Raw genomic sequence first — 24,930 nt, forward strand, 5'->3', positions numbered from 1 at the left:
ACAACAGCCGAACCGGGCCTGCCGCTTCCCGAGGCTTTGACACTGCTGCTCGGGCTCTCCATCGCGCTCAGTCCTCCGCTCGTGCTGTGCCTCGACTGCCTCGCGTCTTGCCAAGCATCTCGCAGCGCCAACCCGCGCTCTTAACGGCCCAAAACTCGCTGCAGAAGACCCAAAACAATGCGCATTTTGCAGCTTTTCGCGCTCTTTTGCGCCCTAAACGACGCTGCAGCCGCCCCCATGCAGGCGGTGGAGCAGTTTGAGCTGCGGTTGTACCACGCACAGACGCGCACCCAGCGACGCGCGCTGCTGGGCCCCACCAGAGCCTCGGACGAGACCAGGGCGGAAGCTCTGGCCAACACGGCGCGCGTGGTGGACGAGGCCAATGCCGAGCACGACGCGGGCAAGAAGTCGTACTTTATGGGCTACAACGAGCTCAGCGACTTGACGGACGAGCAGTACCGAGCTTTCCTGACCTCCAGACCGGACAGAGACTCGCCCAGGAGGAAGCAGAGGAAGAAGCAGCCGACGAGAGGGGCTGGAGGACTCAAGAGAGGGAAGCAGGTTACCATCAGCTTCGATTTAGACGCGAGTGACGGTGACGATGACGAGGAGGAAGAGGAAGAGGATGAGGATGATATTGAGGTTCCGACGTCGCTGGACTGGACGACGAAGGACGGGGGGAAGTACATGACGCCCATCAAGAACCAGGGAACGTGTGGCAGCTGCTGGGCCTTTGCTGGCGTATCGGTGGTGGAGTCAAGGTATGCGATTGAGAACGATGTCCAAGCAACAGCCTTGAGTGTTGAGCAGGTTCTGAGCTGCTCGGCGTCGTTGGATCACATTCGGAGTAAGTTCCCGGATAACATGACAAGCTCGTCGGAAGGGTGCGCTGGTGGGATGCCGTTCCTCACGTACACGTACCTGAGTTTAGCCAAACCTCATGGACTGTCGTGTGGGAGTGTGATCCCGTACGTGATGGCTACGAACGAGACGGATTCTGCGTGCCCCTCGAAGCTCACTGATGAGGTAGCTGTGGCCTGGGAGCAGAATGTATCCGACTACAAGGTGGTGGCCACGAGTGAGAAGGCGCTACTTCGAGCGGTGACGCGAGGACCTGTTACAGCTAACATCGACGCTACAGGAGACGGGTTCCGTTACTACGCAGGAGGGATCTACGACGCTCAAGACTGCCTCAGCGATGGAGAGGAAGTAAACCACGCCGTAGTGGTCGTGGGCTTTGGTGAGACTGACGCCGGCGAGAAGTATTGGACAATCCGGAATACCTGGGGCACTATGTGGGGCGAGGACGGCTACATGCGCATCGCCCGCGGTGGTAACGTCAGTGAATACGGCCCTTGCAATCTGTACCTCTACGCAGACTACCCGGTGAACCTCACAGTTGGCTCCAACGCGACTAGCGGTGAGCCCTCGTGCGTTTTGCCACCTTCAAAGTTTGAAGCGCTTTCGGCCATGAAGCTGGTCGGCCTCTCAGGCAACCAAATTGTCATGCTGGTGCTTTGCACCGTCTTCAGCCTGGCCGCCGGTGTAGCCCTGTATCACGGCTCAGAGTTTATCCAGAACCGCAAGGAAGCTGCTGGAGAGCTGAGCTACCAGGACAGCTACGCGCGCTGGATAATGCCGTCACGCGAACAGATTGCTGTGGCTCTTGCCCGTCGCAACAACCAACGTCAGCAGCGCACCAACGCTGCACAATAGAGACAGGACTTTCAGTTCCTTGCTTACATTAAAAATATAATCAGTGATGCCAGATCGACTTCCTCCCAGCCATCCCCGCTATAGCGACACATCCGGACTGGAGTCTTCCATCGGCCGAGAGCCGTAGGGCGATCGCTGATACGGGTCCTGGCCAACGTCGTCGTTTGCCATCAGCGTCAGATCCGACAGACTGTCCGCCAAATCCCCGTTCGACGGGATGTAGTCCTCGTGAATCATCGGTCCGAGCGACGTGGTCGCAGCCTCCTGCTCATGGAAGGCGTCGTTGGTCGTGGCCTCTGAAATGGGACTCATAGACGCCAGAGGGGATTCTCCGTTCTCCACGTGGATCATTGTAAGCTTGGGGATAACCTGCTGCCACTCCTCCTCCACCTTCTTGCTGTACTCGATCTGCATCTGGATGTAGTCCAGGATAATGTGCTTGAAGTCTGCCAGCTTCTCGCGCTTGAACCGCTCCACCTCGCGCAGCACTCTCTCCGTGACAATGTCGTCCTCAAGCTTGGCATCTTCCATGTGCTGCTGGGCTGCGCGCACTTCGCTCTCAGCAAGCTGCACCTTCTCCTCGGACGACCCGCCCCGAGCGCTTTTCAGCAACTTCCCCAACGCAGCCTCCTTCGCTTCAAGATCGGCCACCGCCGCTCCATACGCGCACCTCACCTCGTTCCGCTTCTGCAGCGCCGCCTTCACCGCCCCCACCAGCCGAATGTAGTCAAAGATCGGCTCTTCAAAATGCAGCGCCTCCCGCTCAGCATGCTCCGCCGCCAAAATCGAGAGCTGGTCGGAGCAGTGCCCAATATGACTCAGCCCCTCCTGCAACGACGGGTTCTCCTCGGACTTCCCCAATAACGTGAAGGACACTCCAAACTCGAACAGTCCGTCCGCGATCTCCCGCGCCCTCTTGGTCAGCCCGTGGGCGTGCTTGTGCAGCCCTGTCATAATAGGCTCCAGCCCTTCAATGTACGCCATCATGTCCTCCACCTCCAGGTCCACCGGCGTCTTGGGCAGGTTCGTGGTGGGCGTGATGAGCGTGGACGAGATGGAGCTCACCGTGTCGTCCAGCCACTGGAACAGCACGCCGCGCTGCGCGTTGGGCGCCGCGTGGCGCGGGTCCCTGCGGAAGGCCGCGAGCTGGTCCTCGCTGGCCTCCAGGAACGTCGTGAGGTGCTCGCTGTGCTGCAGCTCCGGGTGCAGGCAGCAGCGGTGCAGGAACAGCTGCAGCGCGCGGCGGCGACTCTCGATGAACTCGGGGGAGAAGCGCCCCACCAGCAGCTTCTCCGGCAGTGGGGGCACTACCACGCCCGGGTACATGGCCGACAGGTGCGCGTGCAGCCACACAAAGTCGCTGTAGCGGCGCACCACGGAGAAGGCGCTCTTGGAGAACTGCGGCCGCGTCGTGGCCGTGCTGATCTTGTACGAGATGTAGGCGTTCATGCCCTCGCCCTGCTTCACGGGCTCGCTCACGGACACCTGGATGGTGGGCTGCGGGGGCGGAGCGTTGGCGGAGGAGGAGGCCGTGGAGGACGTGAGAGAGGCCGCGTACTGGCCGTCGGACGCCGGGAGGAACGGCGTCAGGTCCTCCAGCCCATTGGCGTTGGCTGTGTTGGCTGTGCTGCTGTGGGCGGGAGGGAGCGCGGTCGACTCCTCCATGATGCGGTTCGTGTAGTCTACGTTCACCCACTTGCCGTTGCGCCCCTCCATGGTAGCAGAGAGGAGAAGGAGAAGATGGAGATACTACACTACGAGCACCTTTCTCCTCCGAGGTTACAATTGGATTGTTCTCCTGAGAACGTAACCCTATGTACGTACGTGGTTATAGCCAATCACCAGTAGAGATTAGTCCGTCTGCTCTTTTTATTCGCTGATATTCGTTTCAACTTTATAACCGCGTTACGACATCCAAGAGGCGCACCGCAACGACGGACAAGAGCGTAACCTCCTTCCGCCCCGCCCATGGCTGCGCGCGGTCTCCCCTCCGGCGGCGGCGTGGTGCTGCCGTCACCCTCCTCTCTGGGCAGCTGCGAGCCCGAGTCCCTGGGCGCGTCCTCCGCGGCCTCCTCGTCGCAGTCCAACGGCAAGTACTACAACCCCGTGGTCATGGACATCATCCGCGAGGACTGGATCCAGCAGCAGCTGCAGCAGCGCCAGGCCGCGTACACCGAGTTCCGCCCAACGCGCGTCGTCACGGGCACGTGGAACGTCAACGCCAAGAAGCCGCTGGCGCCCGCCGAGGCCGCCAAGATCGTCAGCTGGCTGCAGCCTCAAGGGACTGCGACGACGACGAGTCGCGAGCCGCCGCCGGACGTCGTGGCGCTCGGCTTCCAGGAGATCGTGGACCTCAATGCGGTCAACGTGGTGGTCAACAGCGCGCTCACGGTGCAGCGCAGCTCGGCGTGGGAGGAGGCGGTGCTCACGGCGCTGAACCGGCACATCGGCCCCGGTGCTGGGGCTGGAAGCGCGGAGGCTCCGGCGTTGCAGTACCGCGTGGTGCTGGAGAAGCACCTGGTGGGGATTCTACTGCTGGTGTTCGTGCGCACGGACCACTGGGACCATGTCAAGGAGATCAAGGGAGCGACGGCTGGGGTCGGCATCATGGGCGTCATGGGCAATAAAGGAGGGGCTGCGGTCAGACTTAAATTCTACAGCAGCACGCTCTGCTTCGTGTGCGCGCACTTGGCTGCACACAGGGAGAACGTGGCTGGGAGAAACGCGGACTATCTTAATATTCTGAGTAAGGTCCAGTTCGGAGATAGCGCCGAGGACGGAGCCGCCCCGATTCAGGACATTAGGTGAGTTGGGGAATTGGAGAGTTTGCTGAGGCTTGTGCAGCGTTAACTGATTTTGTTTGTGCTCCTATAGTGGCAGGTTCTGGAGTGGCGAGCCGTCGATCCTCAACCATGACTTTGTTTTCTGGATTGGAGATTTGAACTACCGAATCCAGGATGCTTTGACGACGGAGGAAGTTTTCAGGCTAGCGGAGAGTGGACGGTCGCTGGATAAGCTCGTGCAGCACGATCAGTTGACGATTGAGCGCCAACGTGGCAACGTGCTCAAAGGTTTCCAAGAAGGGCCGCTTACTTTCCCGCCGACGTACAAATTCCAGGCTGGTACGTCAGAGTATGAGAAGCGACCCGAGAAGAAACTGCGGGCTCCTGCCTGGTGCGATCGCGTGCTCTGGAGAGCGAAGAGCCCGAATGACGTGAAGCTTCGAAGTTACACTTCCGTTCCTGTCCTGGATCTGTCCGATCACAAGCCCGTTCAAGCATGCTTCGACATTCAGGTGAAATACCAAGTGGAGTCCAAGAAAAATGAGGTGATCCGGGAAATCATGATGCAACTGGACAAGTGGGAGAACGAGAACATGCCCAAGGTTCGCCTGCTTCAGGAAGACGGCAGCACGACGAGCAGTGGCGTCATTTCTTTCTCGCAGCTGAAGTTTAACGTCGAGCAGAGCAAGAAGGTGATCATCGAGAACACGGGACTTGTTGTGGCGCACCTGCGCTTCATCCCAAAGCTGGAAGACGTCACAATATGTAAACCGTGGCTAAATGTTGCACCGATGTTTGGCATGATTCCGCCACGGGACAAGATGGAGATTCGCATCACAGCTCTCGTTGATGAAAGAGTCGCTCACGGTCTCACAAGCGGAGATGAGACGCTCGATGACACTATGATCTTGCGCGTTGAGAACGGACGCGACTATTTCCTGGTGGTGTCGGGGCAGTACGCAAACTCTTGCTTTGGGAGTTCGCTTGAGCAATTGGTGTCGTGCTCAGAGCCGATCCGACAGGCCAAGTTTACGGCGGCGCGGTCTCCGGCTGCGTCAGTGTTTAGTGTTTGGGTCGGTGGGGCAACAGGCGTCGACGCGAGCTCGCTCATTTCTCCGCAGACTCCCAACGCGTCGTCAACGCCGACAACAGCGAGCGACTCACAAAAGGTCCCTAAGGAACTCTGGCGCATGGTGAACGACATCTACGAGAACTATATGCAAGAGAAGAACCTGTTCGTTGAAGCTGGCAGCAAGGTAGAGATTGTGCAACTGCGTGAAGCACTGGACACTGGAGCGCCGCTGCCTACTCACAGCGGATATTCCATGGCCGAATTACTTGTGCGCTGGCTGCAAGCTTTGCGTCAAAGCGTAGTACCGGACGAAGCGCTGGCTGCTGCAGTTACGAGTGCAAATGGCAACATGGCCCAAGGATGTCGAGCGCTGCTGGATGCTTTGTCGCCAGTGAGGTACAACGTGGTCGTCTACCTGGTGTCCTTCCTGCGAGAAGTACTCAAGCACAACGCCACTAACAAGCTAACGCCCGAGAAGCTAGCGTTCGTCTTTGGCCGATGCCTCGTGTCGCCTTGCAGAGTTAACTTTGGCAAGGACTTGGCTCGCACTAGCGTCGGTCGTGTCCTGGCGCTCGACGAACACAGCTCGCCTGCATCCACAGCCTCGACGGTGTCAAGTGTTGGCTCCAACCAGTCCAATGTGCTGGTCCCTGAAGAGCACATACGTCGGAACGCCCACGAGTTCGAGATCGCACAAGCCAACGCAGCTCAGCGAGCCGAGAAGATGGAGAAGTTCCTTCTGCACTTCCTGTCCGTGCCATCGCCGTGACGGAGACAACTGTATGATTGCTGGTGCCCAGCATTGATTCCCCTCAAACGAATGACGCGGGCACGATCCTGCAGACAGAAAACACACAGCTAGGGCGATCCCCGAGTTGTAGCAATACCCGTCCCTTAGCTGCACATGCACACTTGAAATATCTAACTCGCTGTTTGATTTAACGCACTGCTTTTCCTGGCCTGCCCACTTCGATCGCGGATCGGCATATCGTGGCTTTCCAAGCTAATGAAGTACCTTATAGAACGCTGATGGTGAACAGAGTGATGGCGCCGCCGTCGAAGAGAGGCAGCACCTGGTTACGCAGGAAGATGACGCCCCACGTGAAGGTGGTGAACCACAGGTGCGTGAACTGGTTGATCTGGTACTTCCGGATCACGATCGGGTGCGGCACGGGCAGGAGACCCACCATCGTGGTCGTGCGCAGGAAGTACAGCATCGCATCCTCGTCCAAACTGCCACCGGCCTTCTGGCAGGCGTCTTCCAGTTGGGGAATGAGGTGCTGGAGTAGGCGAAGGCTCGTGGTCAGCGGGAGTTTCTTCTTCCACGCCGATAGCCACTCGACCGTAGGGACAAACTCGCCCTCCGGGCTCTGCTCCTGCTGCTCTGCACCCTCGCCCTCCTTCTTAGTCGTGGCTGAAGCAGCTCGGATAGGTGGAAGCTGCAGGTCGTTGAGCTGGTAGAAGACGTTCTTGTTCTGGATCATGGCGTACACGACCTGCTGGTTGCCCTCGTACTGGTACTGAATGATGTTGTCGAAGGTCTCGAGCAGGAAGAACACCAAGTGGTGGTTGGCCTCGTTGTCGAACAGGTAGCGCGGCTGCGCGAACAGCTTGAACAGGCGGAGCAGACGGACGCTGGACACCATGTTGAGCTTCTTGCAGTACGGCGAGATGTTGCAAATGATCGTGAGGAAGCAGTTGTACACCGAGTTGAGCTTCTCGTAGCCGCTCACAATAATCTTGTGCAGGCAGACGATCAGCAGGTCCGCGTGGTTGCCCGAGAACGGAGGCAGATCCAGCGGGAGGTGGTTGTTGAAGGGTTTGTTCAAGTTGACACCGAAGTCGCGCTCGCCACTGAGCAGCAGCAGGATGAAGGTACAAATGTGGATCATGCCTACCTTGGCCGGCTCCTGTCTGCCCTCGTACATCAAGAACAACAGCGGGACCACGAGCTGGTTAACGTCCGCCTTCTTCAGCACGTAGTGCAAGAACTCCGTGTTCTCGTCCAGCATCTTCCACAGCAGAACGAGAAGCTCCTGGTGGCACTTGATCTGCTTGATCGAGTTGGGCAGCAGCGTGCTCATCGACTGGTGGTAGTTGTTCAATAGGCGCGACAACCCCGTGAAAATCAACTGGAAGTCCTCCGGTCTCTGGAGCGACGACAGCAAGTTGCGGTACACATTCGCCACACCGTCGAAAATGGGGTTCGAGGTTCTCGACGTCACGGACGACGAGCGACGCTTCGCTGCGGGGGTCGAGCTGCCAGGCTGCGGCTTGGACGTCGCGGCCGAGTTGCTCTCCGTGGTCTGGCCAAAGTCCAGCAGCACCAGCAGCACCTGGAGTGACAGATCCACCAGCAACTCCCTGTCGTCCGACACAATGGAGCCCGCGTAGGGCACGCCCCACCCGACAGGGTCGTACGACACGACAATGTTCAACAGCGAGTAGAACAGCGTCGGCGTGAAGGGACAGTCCGTGGCCGTGGCCACCTCCAAGAACCTATCTTTCCAGTTGCTGCACGTCTCGGCCGTCTGGTACAAAATGCTCGAGAAGCACGTGAGTAGCAGCGCCAGCACCTCCTTGCGGTTCTTGTCATAGTTGGACGAGTTCACGACGCTAGCATCGGGGTAGCCCACACCGGAGTGCCACAGCAGCGACGGGAAGACCAACGAGCCGCTGGTCGTGCTCTGGCCGCTGCGCGTGGCGCTGCGTCGCTCCTCCCCGTAGCCCTTGTACGCGTGGATCGAGACCGTAAACTCCGGCAGGAACAGCAGCCCCATGATGGCGTGCAGCATCTGCTTGGCCAGGGGCTCGGCGGTGGGCTGCGTCTCCTCCTTGGTCTCGTCCTCCTCTTCCTCTCCTTCTTTGGCTCCTGATTGGCCCTCGACGCTCCAGAAGAGCTCCTCGACGAACTCGTCGCCCCCCTCCTCGAGGATGAAGGGCACGAGCCGCGTGAGCACGCGCACGCAGTTGAGCGCCTGCTGGTAGTACTTGGGCACGGGCGTGTCCACGATCTGCACAATCTGCGAGACGGCCTGGCGCAGCAGCGTGGCCAGGTTCTCGGGCTGCTGGTGGCGCATCATGCGCACGTCGTCGGGCTGGATGAGCGTGAAGATCTCCTCGGCCACCGTCGGGATGCGCCAGAGCTTGTCCCAGAACTCGAGGTTCTTGCTGCTGATGACCTCGTTGTTGAGCTTGTACACGCTCTCGCGGAACTTGCTCTTGCTGTCGCTGTTGCCCATGGTCGATCGCCTGCTCCGCTGCCTTGCTGAACTGGACTGTGTGTCTGTCTGTCTGTGTGATGCTTCAAGAGCCTGACACGTCGGACGAGCATAGATGCGCACTTAAGATGGGGTACTCTCCCGTAAACGGACTTAACGAAAACGTAACCGTACCCACCAAGTACTGTGCACGGTTCGGTTATCTCCGATAGTTCGATTAAAAATCAGTATGCTGGATGGCGGTCGAAGGCTGTAGGATGGTTCCGTGTACCCATCCGACGTTACGTCATTTTGAATTGCGATTTCTCTCTCCCCCTAATAATTCACGCAACTTGCCATGGTGCTGATCCACGAGTTCCGCGTGCCGCTGCACATGACGGTGGACGAGTTCCAGGTGGCGCAGCTCTACATGGTGGTGAACGCCAGCGAGCAGCTCACGGGCGACGGAGAGGGCGTCGAGATCCTGGTCAACGAGCCCTACGACAACACGGACGGCAGCATGGGCGTCTCCAGCATCTCGGGCTGGGTCATCCCGCGCAACAAGGGCCAGTACACGCGCAAGCACTACTACTGCAAGTCCAAGATCCCGGGCTTCGTCTCCGCCTTGTACGTTGCGTTGCGAGTCCTTATTAGGGGGGGGCGCGGAGCTGAAAGCTGATGGATGACGTGGTGTTATTTATTTGTAGCTGCCCGGAGGACAGCATGGTGCTGATCGAGGAGGCGTGGAACTCGTACCCGCACTGCGTGACCGTCATCGTGAACGGTTACCTGGACAAGCACAAGTTCTACATCTCCATCGAGTCCATGCACAAGGCGGACCGCGGCGACTCGGAGAACGCGCTCGGCATGAGCAACAACGAGCTCAGCCAGCGCAAGGTCGAGGTGTAAGTGGCTCGGCAACGGCCGCTATAGTACTCGGTGTAGTAGCTGACTTAAGGGTTGCTGTTGTTGCAGGCTGGACATTGCGGAGAAGATGGCCAAGCAGACGTTGAAGGAGAACTGCGACCCGGCCACGGTCCGTCTCATAATTTTACGGGGTTGATCAGATTTCTGCATTGTTTTTGACCTTTTTGTTTTGATGTGTTGTGTTGCAGTACAAGTCCGTGAAGACGTCGCGTGGACCGCTGACCCGGGGCTGGACGAAGACCGTGGACCCGATCATGACCTGCTACAAGGTAGTGCGCATCAACTTCGACTACTGGGGCGTGCAGGGCAAGGTACGGCAATGGGTTAATGGACTGTTTGGCGTTGGATTGCATACTGACGTATTGCTGCTGCTGTTGCTTGTGCTCTCGTAGGCGGAGAAGATCATCCGCGACCAGCAGAGGCAGCTGTTCCACAACACTCTTCGTCAGGCGCAGTGCCAGACGGATGAGTGGTACGGCCTCACGATGGAGGACATTCGGCGTCTAGAGGCTGAGGTGGTGGCCAAGCTCGAGGCCAAGCGCCTCACCAACTCAGCTAACCAATAGAGGAGGAGGGTTGGGAAACCAGACAACAACGTCGGCGATATAGTCTAGCGACAGCTATCAGGCATAGTAGTTTTGCTGTTTGAGGATAGGCGCGGCTTCCTGCTCTCGTTCATACATGTGTGCTTCGCATTACTCTTGCTCCAAGCTCGTGTCGTATTTTATGGATCCATACATGTATCTTCCAGTTCGGCCACGGTCAGTCGGTGACTACCCAAGCAAACTTAAAACTCAGATCATAGCCGAAGTGCACCAGCGAATATGACATCATAGTCGTGAACAGGATCATCATCTTGGTTTGCACTTTGTTTGCTTGTTTGTCCAGAACGAAGGACAGTTGGCTCAGGGAGGAGAACCCCAAGGAGCGTCTGAGGATGGCCAACGTGGGGAAAAGCGATGCCAACTCCAGTGCCCCATAGCCTAGGACGTTCGAGATTGAGGACACCAGCTCGGTAGTTGTGCTTGTCACCAATGAGGGGTAGTAGGCTTTGTTGGGCATGTTGAACAGGATCGTCCTGTGTAAGCCTGTACTAACCCAAACAGAACAACAGATAAGCGTTAGATTGTTGGCATCATACAGTACATGTACTCTGTGCGGCTGCCACCCTTACAATATATGATCGGGAGCACCACCTCGACGTATTCCCCCAGCACGATGTACTCCAAAATGAAGAGGAGTCGGGAGCTTTTGTTAACAAAAAGAGCGCGCTCCGATCTTGTGAAGATGCTGTCCAGGCCAGGAAACTCCTTCACGCTTGGTACGACACTAAACTTCCCGTAAGATGTCGGGATGTCAGCAGCTGTGACCATTATTGTTTGCGGGAGTATCTTACGTGAACTTCGGCACAACTTACTTTGGCCAGCATTTTAATTTCTCCTAACTTCATTCACGCTGGGTGGTTGTCGGCCCAGAACCAGTTCAGTGCTCGGATATTTCCCGGTCGTCACTGCTTAACAAAGCCGTGCTCTGCCCGGAACAGCTCTGGATTTTACGTTGCTCTTGGGCATATAAGGAGGAATTACTCCAGCTATGTAGCTTTTGTAAAAAGCTATGCAAGTACTTAGTAGTAGATTTGTAGCCATGAGTTATACTGATTTAAACTACCACTATGCTACGCACTCCGCGCGGTCCTCCGACCTTAAACGCTCGCTGCGCTTACTTGGACAGATGCCAGGTTCAGGAGTAGAGCTTCAGTTTGGACAGCCCAGCCGGTCAAGGAAGAAGTTTACTAAAAGGAGGCACCTAGAACCCCGCTTTTCTAGTTTGTATGCAGATGGTTTTCGTGATGCAGTGGTGCTATCTAATTGCGCGGACCATGTATGTTGCGCTGATACGAAGAGATCGCTAGGTGATAATAGTATCTTATTCAGTATACATGCAGCTCTATGGGTGTATGAAAGCATCGGCACAGAGAGACAAGTATAGCTAGCACGACGACGGGCAGATGAGCGCATGTTGTCTGAGTGTCGGCCCGTTCGGTTGTTCTGCAGCGAGGTAAGTCCAGCTAGTTCGGTGCCACACCAGCGGAGTTTTTACCGTGAGCACGGGGGGAAGGCATTGCTGCTGCGGCGACCGAAAAAGCTGAACTGAGGACTCGGTTGTATCGCTACTCTAGTTCTAAGGAACGGCCTGTGGTCTGGATCACTCATCATTTTCTCTGCGTTTTCATACAACTTTCCTTAGGATTACACGGAGAATGAATTTGTTAGGAATAAACGGTCACTTCTTACGATTGAAGCACAGGAGATCGCGCTAGAATCTACGCCATGATCGCTGCGGCCTTTATGCTGACAAGCTGCAGGGGCTGTCCTACTCCGAGTGGCGCGGCTAACCTTTAGGCTGCTTGCGTCTTGGCCCCCACGTTTTTCGGATAATCCTGTAGGTTGGTACAGTTTGTTGGGGCGAAGCCCCCCCTATAATGAAATCGCTCTGTTTTATCGCTCTGATTTACTTTTTTTCGATGATTTTATGGATAGGGCTAGGGAAAGGTTTAATGGTTGCCTCTCCCAGGGGCAAAAATGCTGCATTTTACCTCTGTATAAGATCCTTTCAGGCTCACTGTCCGACGGTTCCGGGTGACTATTCATAGAAGTTCAGGGGTTTAGCCTCCAGAAAAGGGTGCGAAAGCCATTAAACTGAGGCTCGTCTTTTAGGAGGCCCCTTCCAAATAGGGTATATATGGGCTGTGGGCTCTGGAAAGTGGATTTGGCGTAAAACTGCATTGTTTTAGCTAAATGGATACTCTGTTTTGCTAAACAAGCGACCCTGTTTTAGCTTCGGAAACGTTGCTGCGCGAAATAGCTAGCTTCGTTGAGGCTTGCATTGCGAACCATGCACAGCCGTCACCGCTCGCCACAACCTTGTCACCACCTTGTGTTGTCGACACGCCTTCACGGACCGTCTTCGGGCGCGCCAAGTCAACTGGCCTGCTCCGTGGGTGCTCGTAGACACGCACATCGAGGAAGAGAACCGCGACAACACCCACCGCCAGATCCCATTGCAATTCGTAGTAGTATCCGCCAAGCGATGACTACTGTGCCGCTGCTGCTTCTGGTCGTGGCTGATCGAGGTCGCCTCCGAGCCACGTCAATACTCGCTCGCAGCCCATATTGACGGCCGACCTTCGAGAGTGAGACTCCAAGCCGAATCCAACCATGAGGCTTGCCTTGCCAGGTTTTGTTTTCGCGGTGCTTGTACCCAATGTGAACTTGGGTCGACTTGGACGCCTCGCCAACATGCTTTCTTTTTATTATCTTGGCGACATATCGAGATTGTGGAAAAGTGCTATCGTCTTCATTTCCTTTAGAAAAATATTTGCATGAAGTGTAGTTTGGTTAACAAGATGAATGATGCGATCCCTTTCAGTGTCAAACGATGATCGACTCCCTGGGGACGCTGTGAGCTTTTCCAAACTCAAGCGATGCGTAAGAACTATATATTCTCTTTTTCTAACGCGGGAAAGAGCAAGGTAAGCATAGGATGCATTTGGCAGTGAATTGGAATGAAATACGACTTTTGAGCATGTAACCCCTTGAACCTTATGAATCGTCATAGCGTAGGCAAGCCTTAACGGAATGCTACAGCGAACGACTTTAAAGTCACTCCTTGTACTTCCCCAGCTCGTTTCCTTTGAAATGATGGGGATAATGTTAGGTACGTTTGGTAAAAAGTATGAACCAAAGTATTCATCAACTATTTCAACCAAAACGATAGGAAGTTCTGATCCAGACACAAAGATCATGTCGTACACAGTAGCGTTCGTTCCATTGCATAGCCCTGCTGTTTGCTCGGCATTAAATGTTAGTGTGACAGGAGCACCAATTGCTAAATTGAGTTGGATTGGTACAACTCGGTCTCTCCTTGGGATCTTTTCTTGTGCCTGATCTAAAAAAGCTTTAACTGTGCCTTGAGGTATTTCTCTATTTGCGATCAAGCGTTTTTGCTTCACATTGTGCACGGACTTTATGTGCACAAATGGAGAAGAAGCATTCTGCAGATTTACGTCATTAGCACTATCAACATCTGCGTTAAGGTATGCAATGTGCTTCGCAGCATGCACCCACTCAGGCATTGCGTTGGTTTTGAAGATTCGAGTATTAAAAAGGTCAATGTCCTGCTGTGTTGGTACTTTTTCTCGCAATCTTCGTAGCGCTTCAAACCATTCCGGGTCATCCTTCCCTCTATGTTGACTGCTTAACGAGCACACGCATTTAATTTCCTCCCAAATTCCGCGTCTTTGCGCTGGATATTGTCACGTATTCTATCTGTGGATGTCGCTAGAGAGTAAGGGGTTACAGGGTCCAACTGGGCACTGTCTTCTGTGAAAATGGCATCTCTTCCACCAAATCGGACCTCGCGCTGATCAGGCCATATCTCTCGCATTCTTTGGTCTATCCAATATAGCATTCCACATGATATTACGCTAAATTCGTCAATTATTACCAGGTGTATGTATATCCCTGAAGTGCTGCTGTAGAGACAATAGCTTAGCTGGGCCGTTTTTTTGCGTGGTCATTGCGACGTAAGGTTTGGAAAATCTTTGTTTGCGATCGGGGGATTGCTGTAAATTGAAATGAAATGCTTCTCGCTGATTTTTTGCCCATGGCCGCACATATTTTGTCATAAATTCGCGTGCTCTATTAATGTCTTCGTTAGAGTAGTTGTGCTTTGGCTTCCATTGAGTATGAACGTCTGCAATAAGTTTTTTATCTCTCTCGATTTCCATCTCATGCTCATTGAGGTGCTCATCAGGTTCTTCGATGAAAACATACTCGGACGGGGGCAGATTAGTGTAGCATTGGTTCTCGCGAGAATTCTTCAGAAGATTTAATTGACATTGCCTCGTTACCTTTAAATTCACTTCAGTTCGGAGTTCATTGTCGAGGTTTTTATTTTGTTCGTCGTAGAACCGACTAATACAGTCATCGTCAGTAATCGGTAAGTCGCTTAAGTGTCTCCAAGGAACGTGTAAAAACAACTCAGCAAAACAAAAGTTAGGGTTTGATGTGTCTGGTGCCATCCATGGCGACATACGAAGAACTTGGGCTTTTCGACGCTGTCGTAAAAAACCTAGATTATCGATTCGCTTCCAATACTTCGCTGTTGAGGCTGCGCTTTCAACTACCTCATAGTGCTCTACAAAGCTAGCATATGACATCGACTTAAACGGTTCTTCCTGAGGACGCGCCATGTAGGCTTTTTCATATGATTCAATTTTAATATTATCGAGTTGAGGCGGTTTGTCGATGCCCAAGTTCCGTAAGGCTTCGGTAACCATACATTTTTAATTCTCGAAGCAGTATGAAGTAAGCTTCTGGGGCACTTACCTCACGAACAGCCAATGTGGCGTTAGCTATTCTTTTAAGAATAGCGTAGTAAGGGAGATTCAGGTCACATCGCTTAACAGCTGCAGCGACAGTGCTTCGGAAGCGCAATGTGTCAGGTTCGGATTTGCTCACGTAAGCAGCACTATATTCGGCAGCGCCATACGCGTTTCCTATCATCTGAATATCCATGTTTGCGCGCCAAGTCGAAAGAATTATTGGCGAAAAATTGTTTACCGAGGGTGAGTCTCTATTTAATAGTACTTTTAATGACGGGGTACCGTCAGGTGCAGTTTTTACCTCAACTTCCGTGCGAGGATGAAGAGTTTTGGGAAAGCCAAATCTACATTCGTCGGCTTTCTTTCGACAAGAAGATCCACTGTAGCATACATGTTGCTGCACTCGGCGAGCTAATCGGGAGATATCGCATGCCCATTCATCTGAATTGCCACATGGCGGTCGCATTGCCAAAATATCAATGCTTGCAGACCGTGACGACTTACAGACGGAGCACTGGCACGAATCTAGGTCATCGAGCGACTTTATCAATACAGAAATATACTTGTCAAGGACATCAGGGGCATCTTTTATTCACAATAGTGCATGAATATGAGGTGAGCCTCTTTGCTGAAACTCAACTCGCCAAAAGAAATCAATAATTTCACCCAGAGGTTGGCTTGGGCCGCGAAGTACGTGGTCGAAAAAAGCTTTAAACCTTCTGTTAAAATGCCTGGCAGCAAAATCAGGGTTTTCGTTAAGGTACTTACGTCGTTCTTTAGACGTTAGATGTGCAGCTCGTTCCATAGTCAATGAAGGATTGCAAGCCCTAAAGAAATCGGGCCATACTGTGTCTGCCGCACTCAACGTTAAGAAAAAAGTTGGCCATCGCGTGGGAAGCAGGTGTCCGAGCAGGTGAAAGCGCGACTGGCTGGCCGAGACGATCAAGAACGACCACCTATCTATAACTACTCTGTGCGATGTGGCGGAGCAAAAACCGCTGGTCCCTCAGAACCGAAGGTTCCTCCAACCCCCCGGTGAAAACCGCTTCTCGGACAATCTATCCTAATCATAGCCATGGGGCTCTCCAGCATGAGCGGGTCGCTGAACTTGATGCAGCTGAGCGCGAACCATGACTGGGCTCCAGTTGTGGGAACGTGGCTTTCTCCTCTTGTGCAGGAAAACTTAATTTCCACCTCGCTTCGCTTGATGGAAATACCGAAGTATGCTGCCTACGTTCTCACCACTTTCAGTGGTACTTTGAATGTCATTCCTATGAGGCGAATTTTAAATGAGGGGCATATGGTTTGTGCTGGCCGTGAAGGGCGTCTCATGAAATAGTTTTCGAAGGGGTATCTCGTTAGGTTTCCCTAAGACAATAATAAAATAAGCACTGATCCAACCTCTTGCAAGTACAGAGCCTCAATCTTAAACAAAAAGCGGCACAAAGACTAAAAGACGCAATACACGTCAACTCGGGGACCTACTGGCCACGAAAGAATTGCTAATGCAAGTGTTGCTAAAGCGCTGAGAAATTAACATTATTCCTGTTGTCCTGTTGCTACCCATTGCCTACGCCTACCGTTATTCGTTTTCAAAAGTACAACTATTTTCAGCGTACTTTTGCGCGGAGGCAAGATTAACCGAGAGTTCCAGGGCTCGGCAACGGTGTAGTAGTGCACTAAAGGAAAATGTCAGGTTATCAAAATCGATCAGCAGAAGATTAGACAGCGGAGGACCGCAAAACCGACCAAGCAATTGATGCAGCTTGCTATACAAAGCATCTACGTCAAAGTACACAACAGTTACAGATAAAGCAAATCGAACAGACTATCAACACTGGCGGATAGCTCCAAGAAAGCACTTCAAACGATGTAAAACCTTCAAAATTTCTCCCATATTCTGACAGTGATCGCCAGGATATAGGAAAAATTCGGAAATTCCCTTATTGGTAGAGGTCTGCGTATGAGGCATGCGTGTGAAGTGTTGATACACAATCTCGATACACTCGCTTACTCCTAGCACTACAGGTCAACTAAATGAAGTTTGACGACAAATTAAATGATTTCTCAGCGTATCAGGCTGTTAAGCTTTCTTGTATGAAAAGGTTTCGATCGGCTCGTGGGGGGGGGGGGGCATCGCGAAATTTTGTGTAGAACACAATATTTAGTGTCGCCCCAAATTAGCAGCGTGCTCAGCTAGTCTAGAGAACTAATGTCTTAATTGGTAGGTTTGTAGCCGAGCGATTTTGGTTTGCTTCAACGGACTTGCATACCGTTTTCAGGCGCACATCCAGCCCAATTCTCTAGTTGGCCATTTTTGGCGCCCCCAATTTTTTTTTGGCTGCCTGATGTACATGTACTGTCGCCGCATCAATTTCACGAGGAAAAATTAGATATAGTGCGAAAGTATGGCATTCCTGGCAGCTTTTTGGGAAGTGGGCGTATTTCAACTTGTGTTCCTGGATATGCATGCATTCGCAGCTCCTTTAGCCCCCCCCCCCCCTGATCTCTTCAGCCATGAACGAGTGTTGATACCCTACGTGTTCTCGCCAAAAAAGGATATGGCGCCAGCCGCTACGGCCAATACGGCTTCCATTAACCACAACAACTCTGGGGGTCAATGAACTCGCTCATCAAAGCAGACGTTGCGACGTAATTGTAGGAATGAGCTCTTATTATTGCGTGTACAGCACACGGTGGGATCGACATCGTCGTTGTTATAGTGTAAAGCGATGCCGAAATCATCACCACTGGAACACTTCAAGGCGGGATCCCGTCAGCATGTTGACCGAGCGAAAAAAATCGGATGGATGTTGCTTGAGCGGTAGATAAATTAGATGTCGCAGGTATATATAATTGATTCGGGAGTATCAAATGTAATAGGTAATTTGTCTTAATCTCAACCGGATGGGTCAACATATCAGCATAAATTGATTAGGGAGCAGGTTATTTAATATAACAGGAATCTCGACTGCATATATGAGCAGCAATACATATCATATTGGTCAGGTATTTGATGCAAGAATAATGGCACCTCAGTGGCATCCACCCATGGACTCTGGATAAAATCCAGAGAACAAGCGGATCATTACTTGAATGAAATCTTCGTTTGCGGTGGGATGGTCCAGAGGAATTTTGCCCAAGAGGACCTTGATTTCCTTGAGAATCTCCATAATATCGAGCATAGAGCCCCAAAAGTGAATCAAGTCGACGACCATAACCGCCACAATGGCTCCTGTCGATGAGGATTTTTTGTGAGATACGGACTTGGTGCAAGCGGCAGCACTCGGTGAGAGTCAGGGCAGAAATCCAGTAGCGCAAGTAGCTCGGGCCTCCAAGCCCTCAGGTTCTCTATCTCATTTCATTCTCAATCCAGCTCTATAGCCCACAAGACTCTCGTTCTACAGATTAAGAGCCTTGCCGAAGCTCCCACTAAGCTATGACGCCGCCCCGACGCTCCCCAAGAATCGCAGTACTGCTGAGCCCCCAACCCCCGGTCCAACAAGCGCGCCTAGTGACGCCCGCCTCGCTGGCAGCGACACCTCGAAGGCGGAGTCTGTCTACTCGACGTGCACCGCCGAGAAGCCGCTCCCGCCAGGGCGCTTCAAGCGCAAGAAGCGGAGACACAACGCAGACTCGTGGGTCACTCCAAGACGGTCAAGATGGGCTACGTGGGCAGACACGCGGAAGCAATGCAGGTCAACAGGAAGGCGATTCCTCCCTGCGTATTGCTGGGCTATCTGTTAAAAGCAGATCTTCCCTGCCCATCCCAGCTCCAGCTGGCCAGAGGGAGCCGATCGGCCACTCTGCACAAGACCACGCCCAGGCCCAGCCGACGGACCCCAGTGGACACCTCAGCGCATGCCAAGATCTGAGTGCGCGCCGCAGTAACGGCCCTCGAATGCAGCCTGCTGCGCGAGCTCCCGTCATGTTCGGCATCGCCGACCATCCAGATTCCGTTCGAGAAACAGTCGTCCCGTCGTGCGCGGACATCGGCGATTTACCGGTCGGAGGCAAGCCGAACCGGAAGAGCATCACTGTCGAGGCATTTTCCGGGTTTGTACCAGTCGGCGCATTTGATTCAGGCGTCCGGTGCTGGTGGAGAAAGTTTGTCAACCAACTGACAGATGCCCAGATTCTGGACGGCCACCGGTGGGCCGACGTGCAAGGCAGAAGCATATTTGCCGCGTCACTCTGGGGAGATGCGGCCGATTGGTTTTCGGAGGTGCGGGCATTTTAACCTGGCCTGACACTCGAGCTGGCTGGGGAACTACTCGTCGAGAAAAACAAGTCGAAACTCCCAGAGCACGAGCTGCTAAACCGGCTGATGATGGAACAAAAGGCTCGAGGCGAAACGTATCAAGCGTACGCGCAGCGGCTGCTCAACATGGCAGATTCGCTCCCTAGCGGTCTCTCCACCGAGGCCAACGCGCGTTATGCGATGCACACCTTCATCAAGAGGGCGTACTACAAGTACTCGGACGAGTAAAAATCATTTGTGGAAAGATTATCTCCGACAACCTCCGCTGTGACCAAGTTACAGCGACTGGTCGATCACTTAGCGTATGTACATGGCCGAGAGCGACGGTCAGTTGCTTCCGAGGCCAGCCACCAGCTCCAAACCTCATGATCAAGGAAGTTTTAAACGGATCAAGCAAGAAGATGGACAGGCGTATCCGCGGCAGAGCCACCCTATGACGAGAACAGTAGTCGAGCACAAGAGGAAACCAGCGTACCGTGCCCGTAACCCAGCCCAAGGTGACCCAAGACAAGCGAATCGCACCAATGCAGCAGCATCAAACAGCGTACGCTGCTTCAACTGTCGCCAAAGTGGCCACATTGCTCGTGATTGTCCGGCCCTTGTCGGCGCAGCGGCACGTTTACATGGAAGTGCGGCCGCCGCGTTGAAAGAAGACAGTGCCTGAAGCAGCGGTGTAACGGGGTAACACGCACAAATGGCTACAGTCGCTTGTTACTCTAACAGATGCGATGTCTGTTAGAGGTTTGAAGACCGCTGCTGCGCCAGAGGTCTTCAACTTCGACGCGCTCGTTCAATTACGAGCGCGCTCTCTTCAACATCACGCATTGACCAAGCCGTCAATGGTGGTTGACGTGCCGGGACCGGCACGTCTAACCTTGACAGGGGGATGGTGTAACGGGGTAACACGCACAAGTGGCTACAGTCACTTGTTACTCTAACAGATGCGATGTCTGTTAGAGGTTTGAACACTTCCTCGACCTTGGTGTAAGGTACCAATGGATACATACATTTACGACCACCACGATGGGTGGTCAATGCACATTTATTATTCCTATTGGCTGAAAGCAGCATCTTTCAGCCAATGAGTGACTTGCATGTTAGCAGAATCCTGCCAACCAGCCGTTGGCAGATTCCTAGCTTAGAATATTACATTTAGAGGAAGTCAGAAACATAAAACAAAAATAGCAGTTCTCATCTTTTACCAAAACACGCTACTTGGAGTCTTTATCTTGTTTAAAGTATACTCGTGGATCTCGAGTATACTTAACTCAAGTAAATAAAACCTACGCTTCCTCATACACGTACGCATACGTGTAAGCCGTAGTAGTGAGCCAAGGTAGGCCCATTACACCTGGTACCACTTTGTAGTCCGTCTAACGACCGACTACCTGAACGTTCGTACGGAGCTGTACGAACGAGGAGCCGAGAACCTTTTCATGAGCGCGGAGGTGCCCATGGAAAGCTCCCCTTCGCGTGCAACATGAGTTGCACGCGCTGACTGCCTTCACCTGTCGGATCCAGAGTGGGAGGCACTCCAACGACTGTCAACAGTTATTGGAGATGCGGCTGTAGCTGCAATGCTGCGCACACTATCGCCGACGGAGCAACACGGTGTTGCTCTGGGATTCATCATGAAGGAGCAGCGTGATGCTGCTTCCTCTATCACGGTGGCGTCGGGGACGACACCGCGCGAGCAATCGTTGAAGCTAAACGTGAGCAACTATGCCGGAAGATAGGGCGGGCCTCTCCTCCGTTGGCTTGTCGAACTCGACACTGCCATCTCGGCTCGACGTATCGTCGACCCGTTGTCCAAGGTTGCGTTCGCCATGTCATGTCTTGGCGGACGAGCGAGAAGTTGGGCGTATGGACGCCGACTTTCTGATCCTACGTGCTTCAGCACGTATGAGGGTTTCAAGGAGGAGCTCAGACAAGCGTTTGCGCCCCCGCAAAATGAGTTTCGGTCGAGGGCAGAGTTCCTCGACCTACAGCAGGGTAAGCATGATATCCATGCTTACACGCAGAGAGCACGGTACTTGGTCTCGAACATTGTGACCGACCCGATAGACGAGGTGACCAAGGTCGTCACGTTCATGAAGGGTCTGAGAGATGGGCCTGTAAAGACCTATCTCTTCCGTGAGTACCCAGGTACTCTCGAAGCTGCGATTACTCTTGCGATACAGGAGGAGTTTAGTCTGAGGCAGGCTAAACTACATGCGAATGCGCCGAGGCTGCAACCGCCTCCGTTCGCGATAGCGGGAGGTCCGGAACCAATGGACCTCTCGAATGCAACGGCTATTGGTTATCAACAGCAACAAGGAAGTAATGTATGATGCTTCCGTTGCGAAAGGATCGGTCACTATGCCCGAGAGTGCACGGCACCCGTGCACCGAGATGGTGGTCGACGTGGCGATGCCGGGCATCGTCGCGGACAAACAAAAAACGCTGGAACCCAGTAGGCGCGGGGCGCCCTACTGGTGAAGCAGTCACGCATGTCCAACTCGGACATGCGACACTGAGGACTGCAGCCCCCAGTGAGGACCCTTCTCACTGCAAAATGCATGATGACAAACCGAACCTTGTCATCTTGAACGTGTCTTCGAAGAGAGAGAGCAACTCTCTTCGTGCTTTGGTTGATTCGGGCGCGTCGAACAACTTTGTTCGACTGCGAAGTCTATCAAGGCTTGACTTCGAGGATTCAAAGATACATCGAAGTATGCTGGAGGTACGACTGGCAACGGGTGCCGTCGTGAAGACCGAGAAGCGCATGGTACGCGTGCGCTTCACGTATGAAGATCAAGAGTTTGTCGAGACCTTTATCGTCCTGGATCTGGAAGATAAGTTTGACATTGTATTGGGCATGCCGTGGTTTGCACGGCATGATCCGGTCATCGATTGGGAGAAGCGCACTCTCGTGCGCTTCGGTCGCGACAGCGGAACAGTGAGCGATGGCCCTGTTGCCGCTACGCACGCACCAAACAGGTGCGCGCGACTCCCACTCGAGACAGCGCCTAATGCCGCTGTCCCGGAGCGCCCTGGGCGCGCACGAGCACGCGCGGAAGAGCAGCAAGCGTCGGCTTCGCCGCCGACGGCTGAAGGAGAGAATGTGTTGATCTCGGAGATCGACACCCGCTTTTCAGCGAATCAGGAAGAGTCTCCGACCTCAAGGGGCACGGATGACGCAGGTGAGTCACACGCCTCAGCCGTGGAGGCCGACGCGAATCTGATTGGATCAGTTTTGGCCAATAACAAAAGCCAAGTTGACGAAACGCCGTCGACTCCGGGAGTCGATGGCTTGGGTGAATTTGATTCGTCGGCTCGGGGAGCCGACGCACCCTACGTAATGGGGGTCTCCGCCAATGGTTGGCGTCGAGGTACTAAAGTCGCGAAGGTTCCGAGAACCGGCGCTGCGAAAAGAAGTTTCGCGTCGACTCCCGGAGTCGACGCACCCTTTGTAACCAAGGGCTCCGCTAATAACAGGCGTCGAGGTGAAGATGGCGTGTCGGCTCCGGGAGCCGACGCTGCAGGCGGTGCGGACGGTTGCAAACGTTCCGCACCGGAAAAACTTGCATGCTGTCGTGCAGCCGGGCTGCACGACGAAGCGCCTGGCGACCAAGCCGGGCTTGAAGCCGCTCGCCCGCGGGATGAACCCACCGGCGGTACTGAAGAAGAACACCCGTCCACGGCTGGGCCTGGACGAGGTCAAAAGTCATGCGGAGCCGGGCTCCGCAGGACAAGAAGACGGCGCATGCGAAGGTCGCTACAAGGAATGTCTGCCGGGCAGACGGAGGCTGAGAAGCCGGACGTCGAGACGTTGAACGTCTTGACGCGTACCTGTGCCGGGTTCCGGTACAGGGAGATGACTCTCGCTAACCCTCCGACGCAAGCGTCGGAGTTGACTTCGCTTACAGTCATGAGCTGGAAGCGCTTCGCGCGTGACTTGCACGATGGACGCATCGAGTACATATGCATTCTCTCGGACGCCGAGAGAACGAAGAGCGAGAATGAAGAACTGAGGCAGTTCTTCATGGAGAGCACCACTGAGAGCGAGGACACTCTCAGTGCGAAGACTAAGAAGGAGCGCTTTGAGAAGCAGAGCTGGGACTCGCTGAAGTCGAGTCCCTTCTACAAGATTCTACGGAGGCATGCGGACGTGCTTCATGAAGAGATCCCTGCGGAACTTCCGCAGGACAAGGACATCCAGCACGAGATTGATCTCGTGCCGGGGACGAAGTACTGTGTCACGCGGCAGTGGCCACTGCCGCGAGAACAGGTCAAGGCGATCGACGACTTCTTTGAGAGTCGTCGCAAAGCTGGACAAGTGCGGGAATCGAAATCCCCGCACAGTGCTCCGACGTTCTGTGTCAAGAAGCCACAGGCGGCTGGCGCATCGTTCATGCGTACAACAAGCTGAACGACGCGACGATACCGGCGCAGACACCTATACCGCGAAAAGATGTAATCATCGATTCGATGGCCAGGAGCACTATCTACAGTGCTCTTGAGCTACGCGATGGGTTCTATCAGATCCTCATGCGTGAGAGCGATATCCCTCTCACGGCTGTGAGTACGCCGAGCGGCATGCTCTGGGAGTGGCTAGTGATGCCACAGGGTCTGATGAACGCCCCTGCGACCTTCAACAGGTGCGTGACGCACTTGTTGCGCTCGGTGCGCGACTTCGCACCGAGCTACTTCGACGATGTGTTCGTCCACAGCCGGGCTGCGGACGGGAGGAGCGATGTTGAGATGCACAAGGTGCATCTCCGGAAGCTGCTTGCGCTCATGCGCAAGCACAAGCTCTATGCGAACCTGAAGAAGTGCATCTTCGGGGCGAGCGAGATACCCGTGCTCGGGTGTCTCGTCGGGAAGAACGGCTTCCGCCCTGACCCTGAGAAGGTCAGAGTGGCCGACGCCGTCGAGCGTCAAGGAACTGCGGCAGTTCCTTGGCTTGGCCACGTACTTGTGCAAGTACGTGAAGGACTACGCGGGCATGATACGCCCGCTGTCACAGCTCCTGAAGAAGGACGCCGAGTGGGTTTGGACTGCTGAGTGTCAGCCGGCCTTCGATGCAGTCAAGCGAGGCTTGACTGAGGCGCCGATCTTGGCGGTAGCCGACCAAGATCGCCCATTCCACGTTGTGTGTGACGCATCCGACTTCGCAATCGGATGTGCGTTGATGCAGCACGATCACGAGGGCCGTGATCGTGTCGTCTACTACCAATCGCGTCAGCTGAAGCGGCTGAGCGCAACTACCGGGTACATGACAAGGAACTCCTTGCCATGAAGTACGCACTCGCGAAGTTCCGAGTGTATCTACTCGGAAGCAAACCGTTCGTGGTCTATACGGACCACGCGTCGCTGCGGACGGCTGTGAAGTCGCCGCACATCTCGCAACGGATGGCGAGATGGCTCTCATTCTTCGCAGAGTATAACTTCCGGGTTGAGTACAAACCCGGAAGACTCAATGTGGTGGCCGACGCGCTCTCGCGTCGACCTGACTACGCCACGACAGATGCCGACGTCGATGCCATTGACGCCATGCGATCGAGCACCCCAACGTCGTCACTGTTGGACCACGTGAAGGTCGC

General features: G+C 54.2%; 7 protein-coding genes across 7 annotated transcripts; 4 read left to right on the forward strand and 3 right to left on the reverse strand.

Annotated features, from left to right (window-relative positions):
• Window positions 1–237: 237 nt before the first annotated feature.
• On the forward strand, window positions 238–1,716 carry PHYSODRAFT_519998 (papain-like cysteine protease C1; the record flags this gene model as incomplete). Its single annotated transcript, XM_009535015.1, has 1 exon — window positions 238–1,716. The coding sequence occupies one exon, from the start codon at window positions 238–240 to the stop codon at window positions 1,714–1,716; it is 1,479 nt and encodes a 492-aa protein (XP_009533310.1).
• Window positions 1,717–1,794: 78 nt separating this feature from the next.
• On the reverse strand, window positions 1,795–3,427 carry PHYSODRAFT_563523 (hypothetical protein; the record flags this gene model as incomplete). The annotated part of the gene is made up of 1 exon (XM_009535016.1): window positions 1,795–3,427. The coding sequence occupies exon 1, from the start codon at window positions 3,379–3,381 to the stop codon at window positions 1,795–1,797; it is 1,587 nt and encodes a 528-aa protein (XP_009533311.1). The 5' UTR covers window positions 3,382–3,427.
• Window positions 3,428–3,684: 257 nt separating this feature from the next.
• On the forward strand, window positions 3,685–6,393 carry PHYSODRAFT_563526 (multiple inositol polyphosphate phosphatase-like protein; the record flags this gene model as incomplete). The annotated part of the gene is made up of 3 exons (XM_009535017.1): window positions 3,685–4,520; window positions 4,591–5,590; window positions 5,669–6,393. 3 exons carry the CDS (start codon window positions 3,685–3,687, stop codon window positions 6,338–6,340), a joined length of 2,508 nt encoding a protein of 835 aa, XP_009533312.1. The 3' UTR covers window positions 6,341–6,393.
• A 157-nt stretch (window positions 6,394–6,550) lies between these two features.
• On the reverse strand, window positions 6,551–8,813 carry PHYSODRAFT_361636 (hypothetical protein; the record flags this gene model as incomplete). Its single annotated transcript, XM_009535018.1, has 1 exon — window positions 6,551–8,813. One exon carries the CDS (start codon window positions 8,811–8,813, stop codon window positions 6,588–6,590), a length of 2,226 nt encoding a protein of 741 aa, XP_009533313.1. The 3' UTR covers window positions 6,551–6,587.
• Window positions 8,814–9,129: 316 nt separating this feature from the next.
• PHYSODRAFT_563533 (phosphatidylinositol transfer protein) lies at window positions 9,130–10,395 on the forward strand (the record flags this gene model as incomplete). The annotated part of the gene is made up of 5 exons (XM_009535019.1): window positions 9,130–9,398; window positions 9,479–9,676; window positions 9,747–9,807; window positions 9,887–10,009; window positions 10,091–10,395. The coding sequence occupies 5 exons, from the start codon at window positions 9,130–9,132 to the stop codon at window positions 10,262–10,264; spliced, it is 825 nt and encodes a 274-aa protein (XP_009533314.1). The 3' UTR covers window positions 10,265–10,395.
• Window positions 10,396–10,472: 77 nt separating this feature from the next.
• Window positions 10,473–10,960, reverse strand: PHYSODRAFT_402994 (hypothetical protein; the record flags this gene model as incomplete). Its single annotated transcript, XM_009535020.1, has 2 exons — window positions 10,473–10,786; window positions 10,873–10,960. Coding segments are annotated over 2 exons (402 nt in total), but the record flags the coding sequence as incomplete, so codon positions are not given.
• A 7,563-nt stretch (window positions 10,961–18,523) lies between these two features.
• On the forward strand, window positions 18,524–19,573 carry PHYSODRAFT_304408 (hypothetical protein; the record flags this gene model as incomplete). Its single annotated transcript, XM_009535021.1, has 2 exons — window positions 18,524–19,309; window positions 19,343–19,573. The coding sequence occupies 2 exons, from the start codon at window positions 18,524–18,526 to the stop codon at window positions 19,571–19,573; spliced, it is 1,017 nt and encodes a 338-aa protein (XP_009533316.1).
• Between the last annotated feature and the right edge of the window lie 5,357 nt (window positions 19,574–24,930).

This window comes from Phytophthora sojae (genome assembly GCF_000149755.1).
Source record: "Phytophthora sojae unplaced genomic scaffold PHYSOscaffold_8, whole genome shotgun sequence".
NCBI lineage: Eukaryota > Oomycota > Peronosporomycetes > Peronosporales > Peronosporaceae > Phytophthora > Phytophthora sojae.